Below are 20,599 nucleotides of genomic sequence, written 5' to 3' on the forward strand. Positions count from 1 at the left end.
TGCTGGGTGGGGAACAGGCAGCATGAACCTGAAAAGTACTGTTTTGCCAGATACTGATAAACTGCTCAAAATCTGATGGTGCTGTATTAAAAGGACACAGAAATCAGTGTGAAGAGGCTCCCATTGGCCAAATCAGGAACAAACTGAGCATCAGCGTTAACAATGACAATAATGAATCATAACCAATTAGATAAAATTAGACTGCATGAATCCATAATGACATAAATGAATGAATGAACTGATGAGAACAGCTCTTAACAGAATGTCAACTAACAAATTAAGAAGGGCTGATGGAATTTGAAAATCTCCATTTTTCAGTCATTAGAGTAATAACAGATTCAGGCAATAACTGGTCCTCAATGGATGCTAAAACTAATGTGTGAATGTTTGAAAAGGAAGAAAGTATTTGCATAGTCTCAAAATATGTCCCTATAATGCACCATCAACTGCAAAAGGAAGAGTGGCAATCTTTGCCATTAAAATTACTGAGGAACTTAGTTACAAAAAAAACTCTGTATTATCAAATGTCCCCAGAAGCAATTTTGGGAAGACATAAAACATACTCATTTATGAGATTTTTTTTTTAAAGGAAGATTTGTTCTGAGAAAACAGTATTGTGTCCTGCAAAGACAGCAAAGATAAATCAGGCTATGGTCTTGGTGGTTTTTTCCTAAGTGTATTCATCTTTTCAAGGCGAGTGTTCAGGCAAGTACTCTGGGGAAAATGAGAGCTCCATGCGTGAATGATTCATTTTCTCATCATGCAAGTTTTTCTTCAATGTGTTATCTCCGGGTATCAGTTTAAAAGGAGAGTACAAAATGAGTGCTCAATTGTTGGTATTTTATAAAACCCTTCAAAGCCCTATGTTCAATTGAATAAAGATTTACAGTTTAAGTTACCTATTTTATATTATGCCATACATTTTACCATATAAAAGGGTGGAAATTTGAGGTTCATAAAACTAAGGGAGGATCTAGTTTCTACTACAGCCACCAGGTGATATGAGCCTAAAATTGGGGATCCTTAGTGAACAGGAAGAATATAATCAGGGACCAGGGTGATGGACATATGTTCATCTATGTGGTAGAAAAAGGAATGTGTTGCCAAAAGGAGGAGAACAGGAAAGCCCCTCTAGTAAGGCAGCCTCTAAAACTGCTGGACACTTCATTCTTGCGTCCAAGAAATATTTGCCAAATTCCTACACTATATGTGCCAGGCAGTGTGCTGGATGTGAGGGTTATAGCAAAACAGACACTGGGCACCTGCCTGTACAACATTCACAGTCTAATTTGCGGTGGGAGTGGATGTGGAAAAGTAAACAAGTAACAGTCCCACACTGGGTCTAGCACTTACTAGGTTATGTGCTGCGTGGTGTGAAAGTACAGAGAAGTGGCACTGAAACCCAAGAGGAAGAAAGGAGGAAGATATTCCAGAAAGAGACCCCATATTTATACATTACTACAAAGGCCAAGGCCCCAGGGCATCTGCCCTTCCTCTGATTAAACAGATCAGCAGAAATATGGTCAAGTCAAGCAAAGGCCAGTTAAGAAATAAGGGGAGTTTATATGAAAGGAAAAGTAGAAGGAAAAAAACATTTTCAATGTTGCTCCTTGTTTTCTTTATCAACCCAGATACCACAAGTAGTTGATGAAATAAAGCTGGGGGGCAGGTATAAAAAGGAGGAGACTAATATAAACACCACCACCACCAAAACTGAAAGTAACAAGTTCCTATGAGCAATGCCCTGACTAGGACAGAATCTGACCAAGGATAGATTTTCCAGATACGTTTATTCTGGTAACAAGAGTGCCCATCGAGATAAACTTTCAAGAAGGATTTTTGCAATCAAATTCAAGAATCTTGTGCAATTCAGTCTCTGTCTAGGAATGTATCCAAAATATGGGGAAAACTCAAAGAGTTGCTGCATAAGTGTGTTAAGCATTATTTGTAATTTGGAAAAATTGAAATAATTTAATATACAGTGGTAGAAAATTGTTAATTAAATATAATTTCATGATGGAATTTTGTGCCATCATGAAACTGAGTTGGAGGCAATAGATCAGAACAAATTCTTTCTGTGGGCTGTGTCTTAACTGGGGTGTACAATTTTGCAGCCAGAACTAAAGCTCCCTTGTTTTCACCTCATTACTTTCTCTCACCCTCTTTATTCCAAACCACAACCCTTCATATATATTTTTATGCTTTTCTCTTCATTTATTTTTCTTAGTAACAAACCCTAATTCCTTCCTTTTCTATTTAATTTTCATAGTAGATATATTTCAAAGCAGGTTTTCATGACTTTGAAAACAAAAAAAAATTGTGTGTATGTATGTGCAGGCACACACAACTTGTACAATCAGTGACTATGTAAAATATATAGCTAACAGGCAACTGTGATAAACCCTAGAAAAGAAGAGGACTGGAGGACAAGAAAACTGAAGTAAAAGGAGGCTTCCTTTCACCCATTATTCTTTGGTACTAATTTTAAATACTATAAACCTTGTCTTAGTCTGTTCAGCCCACTATAACAAAACCACAGACCAGGTAGCTTAAAAACAACAAGAATTTATTTCTCAAGGTTCCAGAGGCTGGGAAGTCCAAGACCAAGGGAACAGAAGATTCCATGTCTGTTGAGAGCCCACTTTCTGCCTCATAGACAGAACCTTCTTGTTTTGTTCTTTCATGGTAGAAGAGATGGGGGAGTCTCTCTCGGGCCTCTTGTATAAGGACACTAACCTCATTCATGAGAGCTCCACCCTCATGACCTAATCACCTCCCAAGGCCCCACCTCCTTTCAATATCCATCATTTCAAAATCTGAATTTGAGGGGACACATGTATTCAGCCTATAGCAAATATATTATCTAGTCAATATACAAATAAACATATCTTGTAAATAGAACGTAGAAATAATCTGATAGCACATGATTGTTTTCATATAAGCAAGCATAGGCCTAGAAAACTGAAGCAGTTTTCCCAAGGTCACTTAATAAATTAGTACAAGTGCTGATATTAGAAGGAAAAGGATCTGGCAGAGATAGAAAAAATATTACCGAGAATCTGGCATTTAATTCTCTTAATACTTCTGAGAAAAATGTTTTTGAAGATGAAGAAATTGATGCTCAGAGACATCAGGGCATGCTTAAAGGTCACACAGTTGTTGGGGAGAAGCTCAGGTTCGAATTTGATTCTACCCTTCAACTCTCTGAGCTCGCCTTTTTGAGTCTTTCTGATGCTCTGCCCCTCTCAATCCAGAATTCAGTCAGCTAAATTCTGTGTTGTTTATCTAGTCCTTGCTGTCCAAGATACAATCCTCTCATTCTGTTAAATTCCCCCTTGTTAATCTGCATTATCCCAAAGGGCAACACTATACATCCATCCAAACTTTACTTTTTCTAAATAGAAGAGAAGAGAATCTTCCTAAACAGAGACTCATAAGTCAACACACTTTTGCAGCACTTAATATAATGTTATTTCACAAGGAAATCTACTATTTATAATTTTTTAATTGTACTTTATGTTCGGGTACAAGTGCAGATCATGCAGGATTGTTGTACATATACAGCAAGGTGGTTTGCTGCCTTCATCCCCCCATCACCTATATCTGGTATTTCTCCCCTCATTATCCCTCCCTACTCTCCCCATCCCCACTGCCCCTCCCCTAGCCCCCCCACCACTGACCGCAGTGTGTGATGCTCCCCTCCCTGTGTCCATATGTTCTAATTGTTCAACACCCACCTATGAGTGACAACATACAGTGTTTTGTTTTCTGTTCTTGTGTCAGTTAGCTGAGAATGATGGCTTCCAGATTCACCCATGTCCCTATGAAGGACAGGAACTCATAGTTTTTTATGGCTGCATAGTATTCCATCGTGTATATATGCCACATTTTCTTTATCTAGTCTATCAATGATGGACATTTGGGTTGGTTCCAGGTCTATGCTATTGTAATCAGTGCCGCAATGAACATGTGTCTTTATAATAGAATACATGTGCATGTGTCTTTATAATAGAATAATAATCTTTTTAAACTGAAAAGCAACTCTACCCTCCTTTACACAGTACCGTTAGGCTGTGGACTTACAAACCTGAGCCACATCATTTCTTCCGTTTACTGGAAGATGCAGCATTCAGTGTTTCTGCAAAAATCATGATCCACATGAATACAGAAATGGAAAACACAATTGGGAAACTATTTGCATTGGTTTAAGCAAAAGTGATTGGGAGAAACCACAAAAGGATGGACAGGCTCTCTTGTTTAGCAGCAGCAGGGAGACATTATCACTCCTTGGCATGAAGAGATGAGGGAGGGAGTAGTTATTATAATCCAGTAAGAAATGGGGCATTCAGTTACTGCCACTGTAGTGCAGCTTGGGAGGAAGTCAGGGAAATACATATCATAATATCACACTCTTCCTACCCTCTGATTTCCTCAGCTGTGTTCCTGTTAGCCTAATCCAGCTGAAACCAGAGGGCAAGAGGATGATTAGGGAATACCTCCCAGGATTCAGAGTGAGGCTCCAAGGGGCAGAAAGTTGATCTGTAAAAGCATTATACCCCACTGTCCCGACCCGCGGGACGAGCAACGCAGACCCTAGGGAGGGAGTGGGGATTAAGAGAGAGACAGGAGACGCGAAGAATGGAGACAAGTCAAAGATCTGATCAAGTCTCGTTTATTAGGCACAAAGCAGCTGCTTATAAGCAAGCAAAGAGTTCTGAGTTCTGAGGTCAGAAAGTAATCATGGAGACGAGGCTGCCGGCTGGCCTCGTGACTAAGAAGAACGTGAAACTTAGATAAGAGAAGCAGAAGCTTGAGCAACAAGATCACAAGACGGCTATCATGACGCTCAAAATGGCCACTGCTCCCTACACCCCACATGGTTTCTGTCCCATGCAGCATTATACCATTCAGTGGTCATTCCCTCCACTGACTGATGGTTGTATGGGTCTAACCTGACTACTGACTTGTAACACATGGTTCTCTGTGGTTCTGAAATGTTCTCCAGATCCTAACTGACCACCCCAGGCTGTGGACTTCTCCATCTTGATTTTTTTTTTTTTTTTTTTTTTGAGATGGAGTCTCACTCCGTTGCCCAGGCTGGAGTGCAGTGGCATAATCTTGGCTGGCTGCAACCTCCACCTCCTGGGTTCAAGTGATTCTTCTCCCTCAGTCTCCTGAGTAGATGGGATTAAAGGCATGAGCCACTGTACCTGGTCCCCACCTTGAATTTTGAAAACAGGGCAGTGATTGCATGTGATTGCATGTGAAATAATTCCCAAATTCTGTTCTTCATAACTCTGACATTTTCTGTAAGTTCTTCCACCCAGCATCAGCAAAACCCTTCAAGTCCAGGTCCCGGAAGCTCCACCCCACTGTCTTAAGAGGTACCATGCATGCTGCTCCCTGGGTCCTAACACACTTCCCCTGCACTTTCTGCAAAATGCTTCAAGAATTTCCCTGGCTGTTTGGCAAGGCCATATCAACAAAAAATTCTACAAACTTCCTACTTACTTGCAAAAATGCGACATTTAAAATTCGCCTTTGAAAAATTGCATGTAATTTCTGAGGACAGAATCTGATTTTAACATCCTAGTCCAGCTCACATTTGAAGTGAAATCTTCCAGAGCCTGAGGGAGGAAGAAAGTGAGCCATAATGAAAGGCAGCCAGTACAGAAAACAAAGAGCCTGAATTTTAGTCTCAGTTCCACTGCTGAGGAGCTGAGCGACCTCGGGGAAGGTATATATGCCAGAGTCTATCCTCAGAAATAGGGAGGAACTGAGTGAAATGAGTTTCAAGACTTACTATGTGAGTATTCGAAGCTCTTAAGAATATTTGTAAATTAAAGAATCCTCAGGGCCGGGCGTGGTAGCTCACGCCTATAATCCCAGTACTTTGGGAGACCGAGGCGGGTGGATCATGAGGTCAAGAGATCGAGACCATCCTGGTCAACATGGTGAAACCCTGCCTCTACTAAAAATACAAAAATTAGCTGGGCATGGTGGCACGCACCTGTAATCCCAGCTACTCGGGAGGCTGAGGCAGGAGAATTGCTTGAACCCAGAAGGCGGAGGTTGTGGTGAGCTGAGATTGTGCCATTGCACTACAGCCTGGGTAACAAGAGTGAAACTCCATCTCAAAAAAAAAACCCTCAAAATGGGGATGATGAATTTGTTTGAGGAAATATTATATTTCTTCCAGGTAACTAATCACTATGAGAGAAACAATGTTTTTTTCCTGAGCATTGCTTTTTTCTCAGGAGAATGAATATGTGTTCAAGGTTTTCTTTAGAGCAACTTTGACATCCTTATTCCTCAGGCTATAAATTAATGGATTGAGCATGGGCACCACAGTGGTATAGAACAGGGAAGACACTTTGCCCTGATTCATAGGTAAAATAGATGAGGGCTTGAGATACATGAATGCCCCTGACCCAAAGAACAGAGAAACTGCAATTATGTGGGAGCTGCAGGTGCTGAAGGCTTTGGACTTGCCCTCCATGGAATGAATATGGAGGATGCTGGAGAGAATGAGAGAATAGGAAATGAAGATGGTGACTGTGGGCATGCCAATATCAATGCCCACAACAACAAACACTACCAGCTGGTTCACATAGGTGCTGCTGCAAGCGTGCTCAAGAAGGGGAAGGATGTCACACATGTAGTGGTTGACAACATTATTGGCACAGAAGGTCACACCCATCATGCATGCTGTGTGGGCTGTAGCCCCAGCAAACCCCATCCCATAGACACCCAACAAAAGGAGTAAACATGCCTGGGGAGACATGGTGACCCTGTACAGCAGTGGGTTACAAATGGCCACGTAGCGGTCATACGCCATCACTGTCAGGATGAAGGACTCAGAGACAACAAAGAAAAGAAAGAAGAAGAGCTGAGTCATACACCCAGCGTAGGAGATGCTGTTCTTCTTTGAGACAAAACTCATCAGCATTTTGGGAGTGATAACACTGGAATAGCAGAAGTCTATGAAGGACAAGTTATAGAGGAAGAAGTACATAGGGGTGTGCAGGTGAGAGTTGAGCCCAATCAGGGTTATCAAGCCCAGGTTCCCCACCACAGTGACCACGTAGAAACCTAGAAACAGGAAGAAGAGGGGGATCTGGAATCCCGGCTGGTTGGTTAAGCCTGTGAGGATAAACTCTGTCACGGAGGAGTTCTCAGCAGCCATTCTCATCTAAGGCATTCTGTGGGGACAAGGGAAAAAGTTGTTTAGAAAGAGAGAGGAGAGACCACTGCTGCCCTCCCAGTCGCCCTCCCTTCCTTCTTGAGAATAGGAGGCACACAGAGAGGTTTTGAACTTCAGCAGAGAGGGCTTTGCTGCACTCCCTCTGGAACATGCCCCACCTCCATGCCCAGGGCTGCTGGGAAGGACTCCGTCTTTACTGTGATCCCTTTGTTGGATCTTTCCAACTCCAGTTTCTACTCAAGTTTAGAGAAACTGAAGCCCATCTCAAGGAAGTGTCCTTACAGAGGTTGGACCCAGCCCACCTGTGCCTGGATAATCCACTTCATGGTCATCCTAGACAGAGCAGAAGGGCGGGGTCTTTTCCAGAGCTTTGCTATCTGAGACTGGGGACTCAGGAAAAGTTCGGACTGCTCATCCAGATTCAGCCACTCATCCTCTTCAGCCCAGAGCTTCAGTGATGTACCTTTTGGTCCAGCTCTTATCTTCACTTGTTCAGACAGATTGGCTGCAGAGCTATCACAGATGAAAGACTAAGCATCATCCCGCTACGCCCTATCCTGATGGCAGCACTGGAGCCTCAGCTGCCTCAGAACCCTTTCTGAGCTACAGAACATGGCATCAAATGGAGGCTGAGCCCTCAGGCCTTTCTCTGTCTTGCAGAAGGGAGACAGTATCCTTACCATTACCAGTGACAGCTGATGACAGGAGACTGAGCAGTTTTATTCTGAGTCTGGATATCTGGGGACCTGATTAGAAGTAGAACACCAGTTCCCCTGGGATCACAGCCCTAGATATTAACTTTAAAAAATAACAAAGTTGTGCCTATAGCCTTAATAATGTTTGAATGGGCTTTTAGAAACATGAAAATATTTGTTCAATTAACATCTACTTGGAAATATACAAAGCATTGTGCAAAAACAGTAATTTACCATTTATTGAGCACTTAATGTATATATAGCCAACGCTTTTTCTGTCTTCGCATTATACACTGACCTCAGCATGCCAAGATCCAATGCCATTATTCATGTAATGCTTCATTTTAATTCTACCCCAAATTCTATGAGCTGGGTTTTATCACCCTCATTTTAAAGATGAAATAACTCCCTAAATGTTAAATTACAAAGGCCATATTAAAACTAGGTCCATCTTACCCTAGATTTTGTGTTCTTAACAACTAGTTGAATACCTCCCTGTGGAAGATAATGATGTATGTAAAGCACAGTTCTTGCCTTCAAGGCTCTGACCATGTCTTGAAAAAGATGCTGGAACACACATAACTAAGCAAAAGAATGTCATAAGATCCAGAAAAGGCCAAAACAAAATGCTATGCCAGTTTGATGGAGAGCATTCAACCTACCACTTATATTTCAGTTCGTTGCTGAGCTGCACAGTAGCCAGTCCAGAAGAGAAAGCAATCTGTTTTTTCTTGGAATTCGAGGTTGACAGTAAAAATCAATCTCCATGGGTTAAGAAGAGTTTTTTTCCAAAACTGCTAACTTCTTGAGATTCCCCTGGATGGCCCCTGTCCTCCATCCTTGCTCTTTCCAGTCTTATTTTCCGCTTTCTTAAAGTTCCCATCCCCTCATTGTGAGCTGAAGGCCTTGTAGTTTGATTCTCCTTCTTCCCATGGGATATTTGCTTCTTGGTTTTGTTTGCTTTACTCTTTCCGTAACTCCCCTCTCTCATGACAAAAGTCATCCCTCTTGTGTCCCAGCCTCTCAGAGCCTTGCATGAGCTCAGTGACAGCTAATCATCATTCTTGCAGCCCCATAAAGGTGAATCAATATTTAAAAATCATCTAACCCTGTGGTTCACACATCTACCTGTACAACTGAATAACTATATGCTTATTAAAAGTACAAATCCTGCTGCCCCAAGCCTGACAGCATAAATTAGAATCTCCAGGGGTGGTGTTTTATAACTTGCATTTCTCACCCTATTGATCTGGATATTTACACAGATTTGGAATTCACTGACCTAATCCTCTACCCTGTGTTTTCTAGACAGAAAAATTGAAGTCCACCAGTCAGAATTTGTTGGTGGTGGAGTCCAGAATAAAACTTGGGTCTCCAATCTCTCCAATTACACTGTCCGGAAGAAGTTCACCCATTCATTTGGCTAGAATGCAGAGTACAGGAAGGGACATAGCTGGGTATCAGCCCTGGAATAGCCTCCCAGGTTCCTTCTGTAGAGAGACTTGAATGTCATGACGGGAATTATGTATGCAATGTGATTCCATGGAATATATTGAATAAGGAAGCAACATGGGCAGAGTTGTGCAGAAGGAGACCAATTAGTCTATTGGGCTATTGGGTGTTGATGACTTGATGCCAGGATTCCACCAAGCACCACGTTTAAGTTGTAGTTAAGACACAATGCCTTAGCTCAAAGCACCAACAATGAGATACAGAATGAATTTTCAGAACAAGTAACATGTAAATGGAGCAAAAGTTCTTTCTAAGCTTTTTAGCACATTACAAATCACATAAGGCTGGCCCTGCCTTCCAGCTGTGTTGTCCTTTGCCTGCTATCCTGAATATTTTCACCAGGTCTGAGTTCAGGTCCCATCACAAAGCACTCTATGTTGCACGTTTTATGCCTCATTTTTTATTACTCAGCCTATCCTTTGGGCTTCTGCTGTTGCTATGGCAGTGAACTGCATCCAGCTATAGCACAATAACAATATTTCCTGACTACACTATGTGTCCATCCCCTCCTTTTCTGTCCTAGGACATTTCTGTCCTAGGATTCTCAGACAAAGTGGAATGTCTGAGAATCCATTCAGCCATTCTGGTGCATGTGCAGACCTGTAAGTGTGAAGGAGTTAATACCCCTGGGAGCCAGTGGGTAAATGTCTCCCTTTTCTGTATCTCCAGTGGTTCATTCTTCTTAGTACATCAAAAGATCTCAGAGGAACTAATTCTAAATTTCCCATTAAGGTAACATATAACAGAAGCTTTTATTGGTTTTCTATACTTCCCTGTTTTTCTCTTTCTCTTCCCTAGGATTACATCTAAAAATAAGCTATCTGCACGCATGGCCTTGTCCCCAGCACAGCTTTTTGTGGAAATCCCAGCTAAGGTACTCCTAAAACAGTATTTGGAGCAGGTTTAAACAAAATGTTCCTTGCTCCACCCAGGAGGAAGCATCTTCACCCAATCTCTTTGATTCCAGGATAAGAAACTAAATATGAACCGCTAAATTCACCAAGGACCTGAAATTACTCTGTGCCATGTTACAGACAATTTTTATGTCTTGAGCATGACCTATCAAAATGCCAGAAAGAGTAATTTCAAATAATTATTAGCTCACACCCTAATACGGATTAGCCACAACAAAGCCTATGGCACTTTGTTCTTAGATCTCCTGCAGCTCTACTCACATGTGCTACTGTCCTATCCCCCAGTGAACTATAATAACGCTAGCAACATTGTCATTGTATTCACTTTTATATCTTTAAATCATATAGCTCACAAGATGTTCGTTAATCTCTAATTCTCAGTGTTCTCATCTATAAATCGTGGATGATGGTGATAATTCAGTGTTGGTGTGAGGGTTAAATTAAATCATGAAAGCGGAAGAGCCAACCAGAGAGGTTGACAAATGAAAGAGCCCTGAAAATGCTGTAGAAAATAAATGTAAAACAAATATAAAATGTATATATTTTAGGCATGGCACGAGGGAGGGAAAAATCTTGTTTAAAGCTAGACAAGCCTGAAAGAGACAATAGAGAGTCTACCAAAGGGCAGAGGAAGAGAGCTGACAAGAGTGAGAGGAACTTTGCAACGACACACTTTTCAAACTTTAAGGTCCATCTCTCCAACATAACCCAATCCACAGACAACATCAGGTCCTTGAGTATTTTGCCCTGTCCCTATTTCCTGTCCTACCTATTTTTCAATATCCACATTCTACCACAAAAGCCAAACTCCAGAATCAGGTAAGGGTTTCTTTACGGCCTCCCATTCTCTCTTCCTATACCCATCTCAAGTCTCCTAGTCTTAGCAAAAGTTCCTTTTCCCCAACATTCACAATTTTAATGCTGACTTTCCTTTAATTCTATGTCAAAACTAAGTTTTCAGGAGGAATCTCACAAATTCATCACCACACAGTCTACCAAAACTTGTTGGGGACAATCCACATTCTTCACCCTCTTCCAGGAATTTTTTAAAATGAAGTCTGTAGCCAAAAAAATAGATCTAGCTATGAAATTTCAAACAGCACTCAGTTAATGAGAGGTGCCTTTTAGTCAGAATAAGGCAGCTGAAGTCCTCATGTGGTGGCTTCAGAATTAGAGCCCCCTTGGCAGCTGCCTGACATCCACATGGCAAGCTAATTACTACTCTTCTCTCAGTCCTGTGTGTGTAGGGTGTGTGTGTGTGTGTGTGTGTGTGTGTGTGTCTGCATGTGTGTTTTGTGTATAAGTCTTTGGTGACATTTGAACATACCTCTTCTGCCGCATGTGGAATATATTTTAGTCACTGCTCAGAAACGAGAGGGCTCGAGTGTAACTTTTATACGTAGAAATTTGCCACGCCCTCAGTGATTATGAGGACCTGCAATCCTTGCTGTCATTCCCACTGTAGTCAACTCACAATTAAGAAAACAAGTCATCATTACAAGCGTGAAATGAGCCCCACAGGAAAGGTACTCCTTAGGGCACAGAAAGCAAAGACACCGGCTTCATTAAAAGTTGACTTTTCTCCGGGAGCCTTAGAGGATTCTTGTTTGGATGATAGAACAACCAAGAAAAGTTCTTCGGAATTTATGACATTTTAAAGCCTGTTGCCATGGAAACTACGCTTCAAAATCCTCTCAACTGGGGCTTTACTAAAGTCTTGTTCCCTGAGGAGCAGATGAAGCCCAAGCAGGAAGCAGTGTAGGAAGAACTATTCTTAACTCTGTTCCTTTTGTTGCAGAACTGCCCTCTTTCCAAAACTTGAATTTCTGTATAGTGCTTCTTTGTTTTTATTTCTATCTTTTCCTATCTTTTTAAAATTACATTATAATTTGTGTGATTTCGTATGTGATACATGAATATGAGTCAATACAATGTCTCTCACACACATGCATTAACCCTCAGACTTCTGGTGGCACAAGGTTGGACCCAACTACAGCAACCATCACAACATGCCAAGAAGCCCAAGTACAAGTTTCATAAGAAGTTATGGAACATGACCAGGGAAAAAAGGTGGCAACCGAAAGGTCTTCATTTGAAATGACCTTCATTCACCCCTGAGAAAGCACTATCAGCAATAATCTGTTCCTGCGTTATACTTGATCTCACTTTACTTTTATTATCTTCAACTCATCGACATACAAACCTATGCATAAATTATATATGTATTTAATATAGAATTCTAGAGTTAGATGGGACCTTGGAGGTCTATGTTGGGGAATAACTGCCATGTATAAACATATATGTCCCAACCATTTTGCAGGAAGTTTTATGTACATTACGTCATTTGTAGAAAATGAATAATATGCACAAAGTGAAAAGCTGACATTTTTTAAACATCATCCAATGATATTTTAGTATCATTAGTATTAAGAATACTAATATTACTACTAATATGTTATAGGTTGTGAGTGCTAACCATGTGCTAGGAACTAGGCTAAATGTTTTACACATATTAATTCAAGTAGTTTTCACAAAAGTTACATTAAATGAGTACTTTTATTATCTATCCTACTCTGCACAAGAACGTTTCCTTGAATCAAAGAAATCAAACCTGTTTATTTGTTAGTTGTGACAGTCTTGTTTTTTTAGGCCTCAAGTAATTGTAGTGATAGAGGATTGTTAGGATTTCCTAGATTGATGGTTATAAAGGAAAAACTGAGAGGGAAGGCCAAGTGTCAAAGGTTACCAAAGTCTCAACCCCAGAACCCTGAAGTAAGGAAGTAAAGAGAGAAATAAAGAGAGAGAATTTAGACCTGACTTTCATGTCCTGAAAGTACATGTAAGAGCAAATGGTCAGTAATAAGTCATCAGTGTGAGATCAGAGCTAAGAAAAATATATCAAGACGCATATTGAGAAATCATGTAAATAAAAGTGATTGCAGAAACTACAAATCAAGGGTAAAGAATGGAACCATATAATTATCAATGATAAGTAAAAGGGAAGGAGAAAACTTTTAGTAAATTTGTCAAAGAAGGCAAATATGGTACCCTGAGCAGGCTTTGTAGCAAAATGACCTGGAAATCTCATTACATCTCCCACTAGCCAAGTAAGCTTATACTATTTGAACTTCAGTAACTCCATCTGAAATCAGATATATTAGCACCTAGCATATAAGATTGTGTGATGATCAACTATCAGTGTTTAATAAGTAGCTTAGAATTAATGAAGTGTTTTAGATTTACTGAAGTTTTATTCCTACTCATCTTTTTTATCTGCTTAGTCTAATTTATCCTACTTTAGGAGTTATTTACCCCAGCCACAACTAAGGTATAAGCTACTAAAGTCAAGATTCTATGTTCAGAGCTGGGAATGGTGGCTTATTCCTGTGACTTCAGCAACTCAGGAGGCTGAGGCAGGAAGATCACTTGAGGCTAGGAGTTTGAGACCAGCCTGGGGAAAATTGAGAGACTTAGTGTCTTAAATGTAAATAAATAAATAAATAAATAGCCAGATGTGATGCCACACACCTGTAGTTCCAACTACTTTGAAGGCTAAGGCAGGAGGATCTCTTGAGCCCAGGTGTTGAAGGCTGCCATGAGCTACGATTAAACCATTGCACTCCAACCAGGGTGACAAAGCAAGACCCTGTCTTTAGAGGAAAAAAAATCATATGTAGCTTAAAACTCTAGTTGGAGCAAGATAGCTGATTAGAGACACCTGACTGTCGTCTCTCCCACAAGGAAAGACCAAGACAATGAATAGATATCTAAGACTAGACTGGAATGTCAATGTGAGAGCACCAGGGTGTAGCCAGGAAATGAAGATGTATCTGTGATGATGGAAAATCCAGGAAGGCAGACTCTGCTTCCATATCTCCCCAATCCAATTCAGATTGGCCCAGAAACAGGAGGGACTTCTCATTACAGGGAAAATATATGCCCCCAGGCCATCAAAGTAGCTGTGTACCCATGTACTGTAACTGAGAAACAGCCCCGTGAATCAACGATATGCCAGCCAAGCAGCCTTGTGCCCACACCACAGGCCTGAGAAGCTGTCTCATGAGCTGCCCCTGGTAGTCACACACCCAGGCTGAAGGAGCAGCTGCACACCCATGTCCTAAGCTGGAGGTAGAGCCCTGTGGGCCACCCCCAGCAAACACACACACACACCACAGCTGAGAAGCCATGTGACTGTGTCTGGTGCCTGAGAAGCACCCCTGTGGACTGCCTGTGGCGGACATATCACCAAGCTGGCCAAGCAACCACATTCCCACACACCCATCAAGAGTAACAGCCCCATGGCCTCAACTGCAGCAAGGTAGACCCTAAGTTAGTTGTCCCATCAAATGCATGCACATGTCCCCAACCTAAGAAACAGCCCAGCAAGCCCACCCCTGGCAAAGTTGAACCATCATTGCCATAAACTCTCTCAGCCTAGGCTACCAAGAAACTCACAAATGCCGCTAGTGTGGATTACAGCTGAAGAAACTACACAGAGACTATACTATTGGGTTTACCTAGAACTAAGGCCAACACATTCCACCAAGCCAACACCCCAAGACTCATTTATAAGAAACTATACAGAGACTACACTATTGGGTTTACCTAGAACCAAGGCCAACACATTCCACTGAGCCAACACCCCAAGACTCACTTACACAAATAAGACTTTTCCTAAGAAACCTACTACATAAAATTGGAAAAGGTGACTTTTCCACCAGGTGTGTAGAAATCAACATAGGGACATATTAACAAAGAAAAAGCAAGAAAACACATCATCACCAAAAGAAGATAAGAATTCTCTAGTTATAGACCCTAATCATAATCTATAAAATGCCAGAAAAAGGATTTAAAATAATTTTCCTAAGGAAACTCAGTGAGATATAAGAGAATGCATCTAGACAATCCAACAATTCTGGGAAAACAATTCATGATTTAAATCAGAAATTCAACAGAGAGACAGATATAAAAAAAATAGAAAACCTAGAGATCAAAAATTCATGAAAAAAATAAAAAATACAATTAAGACATTTGACCACAGACTAGGCCAAGCAGGAAAAAGAATTTCTGAACTTAAAGACAAGTATTTTGAAGTATCACCAGCAGACAAAAAAAAAAAAAAAAAGAATTAATTGTTTCTTGGCCTCTTGGCTAAGATCAAGTGAAAAAAAAAAAAAGAATCAACGAATTTATGTAACATCATTAACCTAATCAATGTCCATACTATGGGTATTCCAGAAGGAGAAGAGAAGGAAAAAGATGAGGAAATCAGATTTGATAAAATAATATCAGAAAGCCTCCCCAGTCTTTCTGATAAATGGACAGATAAATGGACAGATAAATGGATGTCCACAGATAAATGGACATCCAGGTCCAGAAATCTCAAAGAACCCCAGATACCTTCAATCCAAACAGGTCTTCTCTCAATCACATTATAGTCAAATTGTCAGAAGTCAAAGACAAAGAAATAATTTTAAAAGCAACAAGATAAAAGTATCAAGTTACATATAAGAAAATCACCATAGGACTAACTGTGAATTTCTCACCAGAAACTTTATGAGCCAACAGAGAATGGGATAGAATATACAAAGTACTGAAGGAAATAAAACTTGGCACCCAAGAATATTATACCCAGAAATAAATATTTCACAGACAAGCAAAAACTAAAAGAATTCATCATTACTAGACCAGACTTGTAAGAAATGCTCTAGGGAATCTTACATCTGAAAGCAAAAAGATGATAACCACCATCATAAAAACAGCCTAAAACTATAGAGCTGATACAGCAAGGAATGATCAAATGTTAGCAATACAGAAAGCCACCCAACTGCAAAAATAAATAAGAGAAGAAGTAAAGAACAAACAATACATTAAAAAATGGAAAATAATCAATACAATGACAAGAATAAGTCTTCATCTATCAACAATAACCTTGAAAATAAGTGGATTAAATTGCCCCATTTAAAAGATATAGACTGAACAATAATTATTTTCCATTGGAATTCCACATTTTCAGTAATTTATTACAAACTGACCATGCTAAAAGATTTGTAAATCCTTCTACATAGGCAATCAATGCATGCACATTCTTTTCTTTATAAAGATAAAAGCCATTTAATCCACCTTATAATTTAGTTTAATTTTGTTTTAAATGTTTGAACTTGATGGCCTACCTATATCTATTTTACATATTTTATATATTGTTATAATTGACAATTAATATAAAGTCTCTTTCACTTAGGAATAAGATCTCCTTGGTTTTTTTTTATTATTGTACTTTAAGTTCCGGGGTACATGTGCAGATCTTGCAGGATTGTTGCATAGGTACACACATGTCATGGTGGTTTGCTGTCTCCATCCCCCGTCACCCACATCAGGCATTTCTCCCAATGTTATCCCTCCCCAACCTCCCTACCCCCCGCTGTCCCTCTCCTAGCTCCCCACCCCCAGACATACCCCAGTGTGTAATGTTCTTCTCCCTGTGCCCATGTGTTTTCATTGTTCAATACCTGCCTATGAGTGAGAACATGCCATGTTTGTCTTCCTGTTCTTGTGTCAGTTTGCTAAGAATGATGATTTCCAGATTCTCCAAGTCCCTACAAAAGACATAAGCTCATCCTTTTTTATGGCTGCATAGTATTCCATGGTGTATACGTGCCACATTTTTTTGTCCAGTCTATCATTGATGAGCATTTGGGTTGGTTCCAGGTCTTTGCTATTGTAAACAGTGTCACAGTAAACATACATGTGCATGTGTCCTTATAATAGGACAATTTATAATCCTTTGGGTACATACTCAGTAATGGGATTGCTGGGTCAAATGGAATTTCTATTTCTAGATCGTTGAGGTATCACCACACTGTCTTCCACAATGGTTGAACTAATTTACACTCCCACCAACAGTGTAAAAGTGTTCCTATTTCTCCACTTCCTCTCCAATATCTGTTGTCTCCAGATTTTTTAGTGATTGCTATTCTAAATGGCATGAGATGGTATCTCAATGTGGTTTTCATTTGCATTTCTCTAATGATTAGTGATAATAAGCATTTTTTCATATGTTTGTTGGTCTCATAAATGTCCTCTTTTGAAAAGTGTCTGTTCAGATCTTTTGCTCACTTTTGAATGGGTTTTTTTTTTCTTGCAAATCTGCTTTAGTTCTTTATAGATTCTGGATATTAGCCTTTTGTCAGATGGGTAGATTGCAATAATTTATTCCCATTCTGCTTGTTGTCAATTCACTCTAATGACTGTTTCTTTTGCTGTGCAGAAACTCTTAAGTTTTAATTAAATCCCATTTGTCTATTTTGGCTTTTGTTGCCACTGCTTTTGGTATTTTAGTCATGAAGTCTTTGCCTATGCCTATGTCCTGAATGGTGTTGCCTAAGTTTTCTTCTAGTGTTTTTATGGTTTTAGGTCTTATGTTTAAATCTTTAATCCATCTGGAGTTAATTTTAGTGTAAAGTGTCAGGAAGGGGTCCAGTTTCAGCTTTCTGCACATGGCTAGTCAGTTCTCCCAACACTACCTATTAAACAGAGAATCCTTTCCCCATTGCTTGTTTTTGTCAGGTTTGTCAAAGATCAGATGGTTGTAGACGTGTGACATTAATTCCGAGGACTCTGTTCTATTCCATTGGTCTATATCTCTGTTTTGGTACCAGTAACATGCTGTTTTGATTGCTGCAGCCTTGTAGTATAGTTTGAGATCAGGTAGGGTGAATGCCTCCAGCTTTGTTCTTTTGCTTAGAATTTTCTTGACTATGTGGGCTCTCTTTTGGTTCCATTGAACAATATTTTTTAAAAAAGATCCAACTATATGATGCCTACAAGAAACTCATCTTGCTCATAAAGACATACATAGATGGAAAGTAAAGGGATTTAAATAGATAGTCCATGCAAACAAAAAACAAAAGCAAACAGGAGTGGCTATACTTAGATAAAACAGACTTCAAGTTAAGAGACAAAAAAGAGACAATGCAAGCCATTCAATAATAATAAAGAGATCAATTCAACAAGAGAATATAACAATTGTAAAAATATATGCACCCAACACCTGAGCACTCAGATATATCCAGCAATTATTGGATCTCAAGAGAGAAAAACACTCCAATTAAATAATAGTTGAACACCTCAATACCCTGCCCTCAGAGTTGGACAGATCGTCTAGACAGAAAAGAGGAGATGTCACAACAAATACCACAGAAATATAAAGACTCATTAGAGACTATGGTGCAAAGTATACACCAATAAATTCGAAGATCTAGAGGAAATGCCAAAATTCCTGGACACATATAACCTACAAACATTGAACTAAAAGGAAATAGAAAACCTAAACAGACCAATGACAAGTTTCCCCAGGAATGCCAGAATGGTTTAATAGATATAAATCAATAAACATCATACATCATATCAATAGAATTGAGGGCAAAAACCACATAATCATCTCAATAGATGTAAAAAAATTGTTGATAAAAATTCAACATTCCCGCATGATAAAAAAAAACTCTTAATAAATTGGGTATAGAAGGAAAGTACCTCATCATAATAGAGGCCATATATCCAAAACCCACAGCTAACATCTTTCTGAACAGGAAAAATTTTAAAGCTTTTTCTCAAAAACTAGACTTGAAGCTTTTTCTCAAGGACTAGACAATGATGCCCAATTCTCACCACTCTCATTGAACATTGTACTGGAAGTCCTAGCCAGAGAGATAATGCAAAAATAAATAAATAAATAAAGGACATCCATATTGCAAAGAAATAAGTGAGTTGTCCCTTTCTGAGGATGACATATCTTACATAGAGAAAAACCTAAAAACTCTACTAAACAAACAAAAAAAAAACTCTTAGGACCAATGAACAAATTCAGTAATGTTACAGGATAGAAAATAAATAAACAAAAATCATAGTGCTTTTATACATAAACAATGAATTGGCTGAATATTTCAAGAAAGCAATTCTACTTGCAATACTGACAAAAAAATTTAAAATACCCAAAGATAAATTTAACCAAGGAAATGAAAGACCTCTATAAGAAAAACTACAACCCTGATGAAAGAAATCAAGAGGATACAAACAAAAAGAAAAACATCCTATGCTCATGGATTAATATAACTAATTTTACTAAAATGACAATATTACTCAAAGCAATCTACAGATTCAATGCAATCCCTATCAAAATACCAATGATGGCTGTGCCTGGTGGCTCATGCCTATAATCCCAGCACTTCGGGAGTCTGAGGCAGGCAGATTACCTGAGGTCAGGAGTTCAAAACCAGCCTGGCAACATGGCAAAACCCTGTCTCTCCTAAAAATACAAAAATTAGCTGGTGGGCACCTGTAATCCTAGCTACTTGGGAGGCTGAGGAAGGAGAATAACTTGAACCCAGGAGGTAGAGATTGCAGTGAGCTGAGATCATGCCATCACACTCCAGCCTGGGTGACAGCAAGACTCTTAAAAAAAAAGAAAAACAGAAACAAAAACAAACAAATGAAAAACAACAATGACATTTCTCACAAAAACAGAAAAAAATTTTAAATTTTTATGAAATCACAAAAGACCCTGAATAGCTAAAGCAATCCTGAGCAAAAAGAACAAAGCTGGATATGACACTGCCAGACATCAAAGTATACTACTCTGCTAGAGTAACTGGAACAGCATAGGACTGGCATAAAAATAGACACATCAACCACTGGAGCAGAATAGATAGTTCAGAAATTAATCCACATATCAACAGCCAACTAATTTTTAACAAAGATGCCAAGAGCACTCATTGAGGAAACGACAGTCTGTTTAGTAAATGCTACTAGGAAAACTGGATATTCTTATTCAGAAAAATGAAACTAGACCCTCACCTCTCACTTTATACAAAAAATCAACTCAAAATGAATCACAAACCTAAATGTAAGACCCAAACCATTAAACTACTATAGGAATCTATAGGGGAAATGCTTCAGGACATTGACAGGAGAAAAGATTATATGACTAGGTCCTCACAGGCACAGGTAACAAAAACACAAATAAACAAATGAGATTATTTCAAGTTACAAAGCTTCTGCACAACGAAGGAAACAATCCACAGAGTGAAAAAATAACTTACAGAATGGAAGAAAATATTTGCAAACTACTTATACGATAGACAATTTATGTTCAGAATATACAAGGAACTGAAACATCTCAATGGTAGAAAACAAGCAATCCAATTTAAAAATGGGCAAATGATCTGAACAAATGATTTGTATGCCTCAAAAGAAAGCAGACAAATGGCCAATAAATA

General features: G+C 39.4%; 1 protein-coding gene across 1 annotated transcript; it reads right to left on the bottom strand.

Annotated features, from left to right (window-relative positions):
• Positions 1–4,656: 4,656 nt before the first annotated feature.
• On the bottom strand, positions 4,657–11,894 carry OR8B8 (olfactory receptor, family 8, subfamily B, member 8). Its single transcript, XM_035264949.3, has 3 exons — positions 11,653–11,894; positions 7,507–7,717; positions 4,657–7,202 (listed from the first exon to the last, which is right to left on the bottom strand). Exon 3 carries the CDS (start codon positions 7,190–7,192, stop codon positions 6,254–6,256), a length of 939 nt encoding a protein of 312 aa, XP_035120840.2. The 5' UTR covers positions 7,193–7,202; positions 7,507–7,717; positions 11,653–11,894; the 3' UTR covers positions 4,657–6,253.
• Positions 11,895–20,599: the final 8,705 nt, after the last annotated feature.

The sequence above is a fragment of the Callithrix jacchus genome, chromosome 10, assembly GCF_049354715.1.
Source record: "Callithrix jacchus isolate 240 chromosome 10, calJac240_pri, whole genome shotgun sequence".
Taxonomy (NCBI): Eukaryota; Metazoa; Chordata; class Mammalia; order Primates; family Cebidae; genus Callithrix; species Callithrix jacchus.

Bases quoted from the DNA above. Each gene is read 5' to 3' on its own strand.
- OR8B8 (XM_035264949.3), bottom strand. From the start codon at position 7,192: ATGAGAATGGCTGCTGAGAACTCCTCCGTGACAGAGTTTATCCTCACA.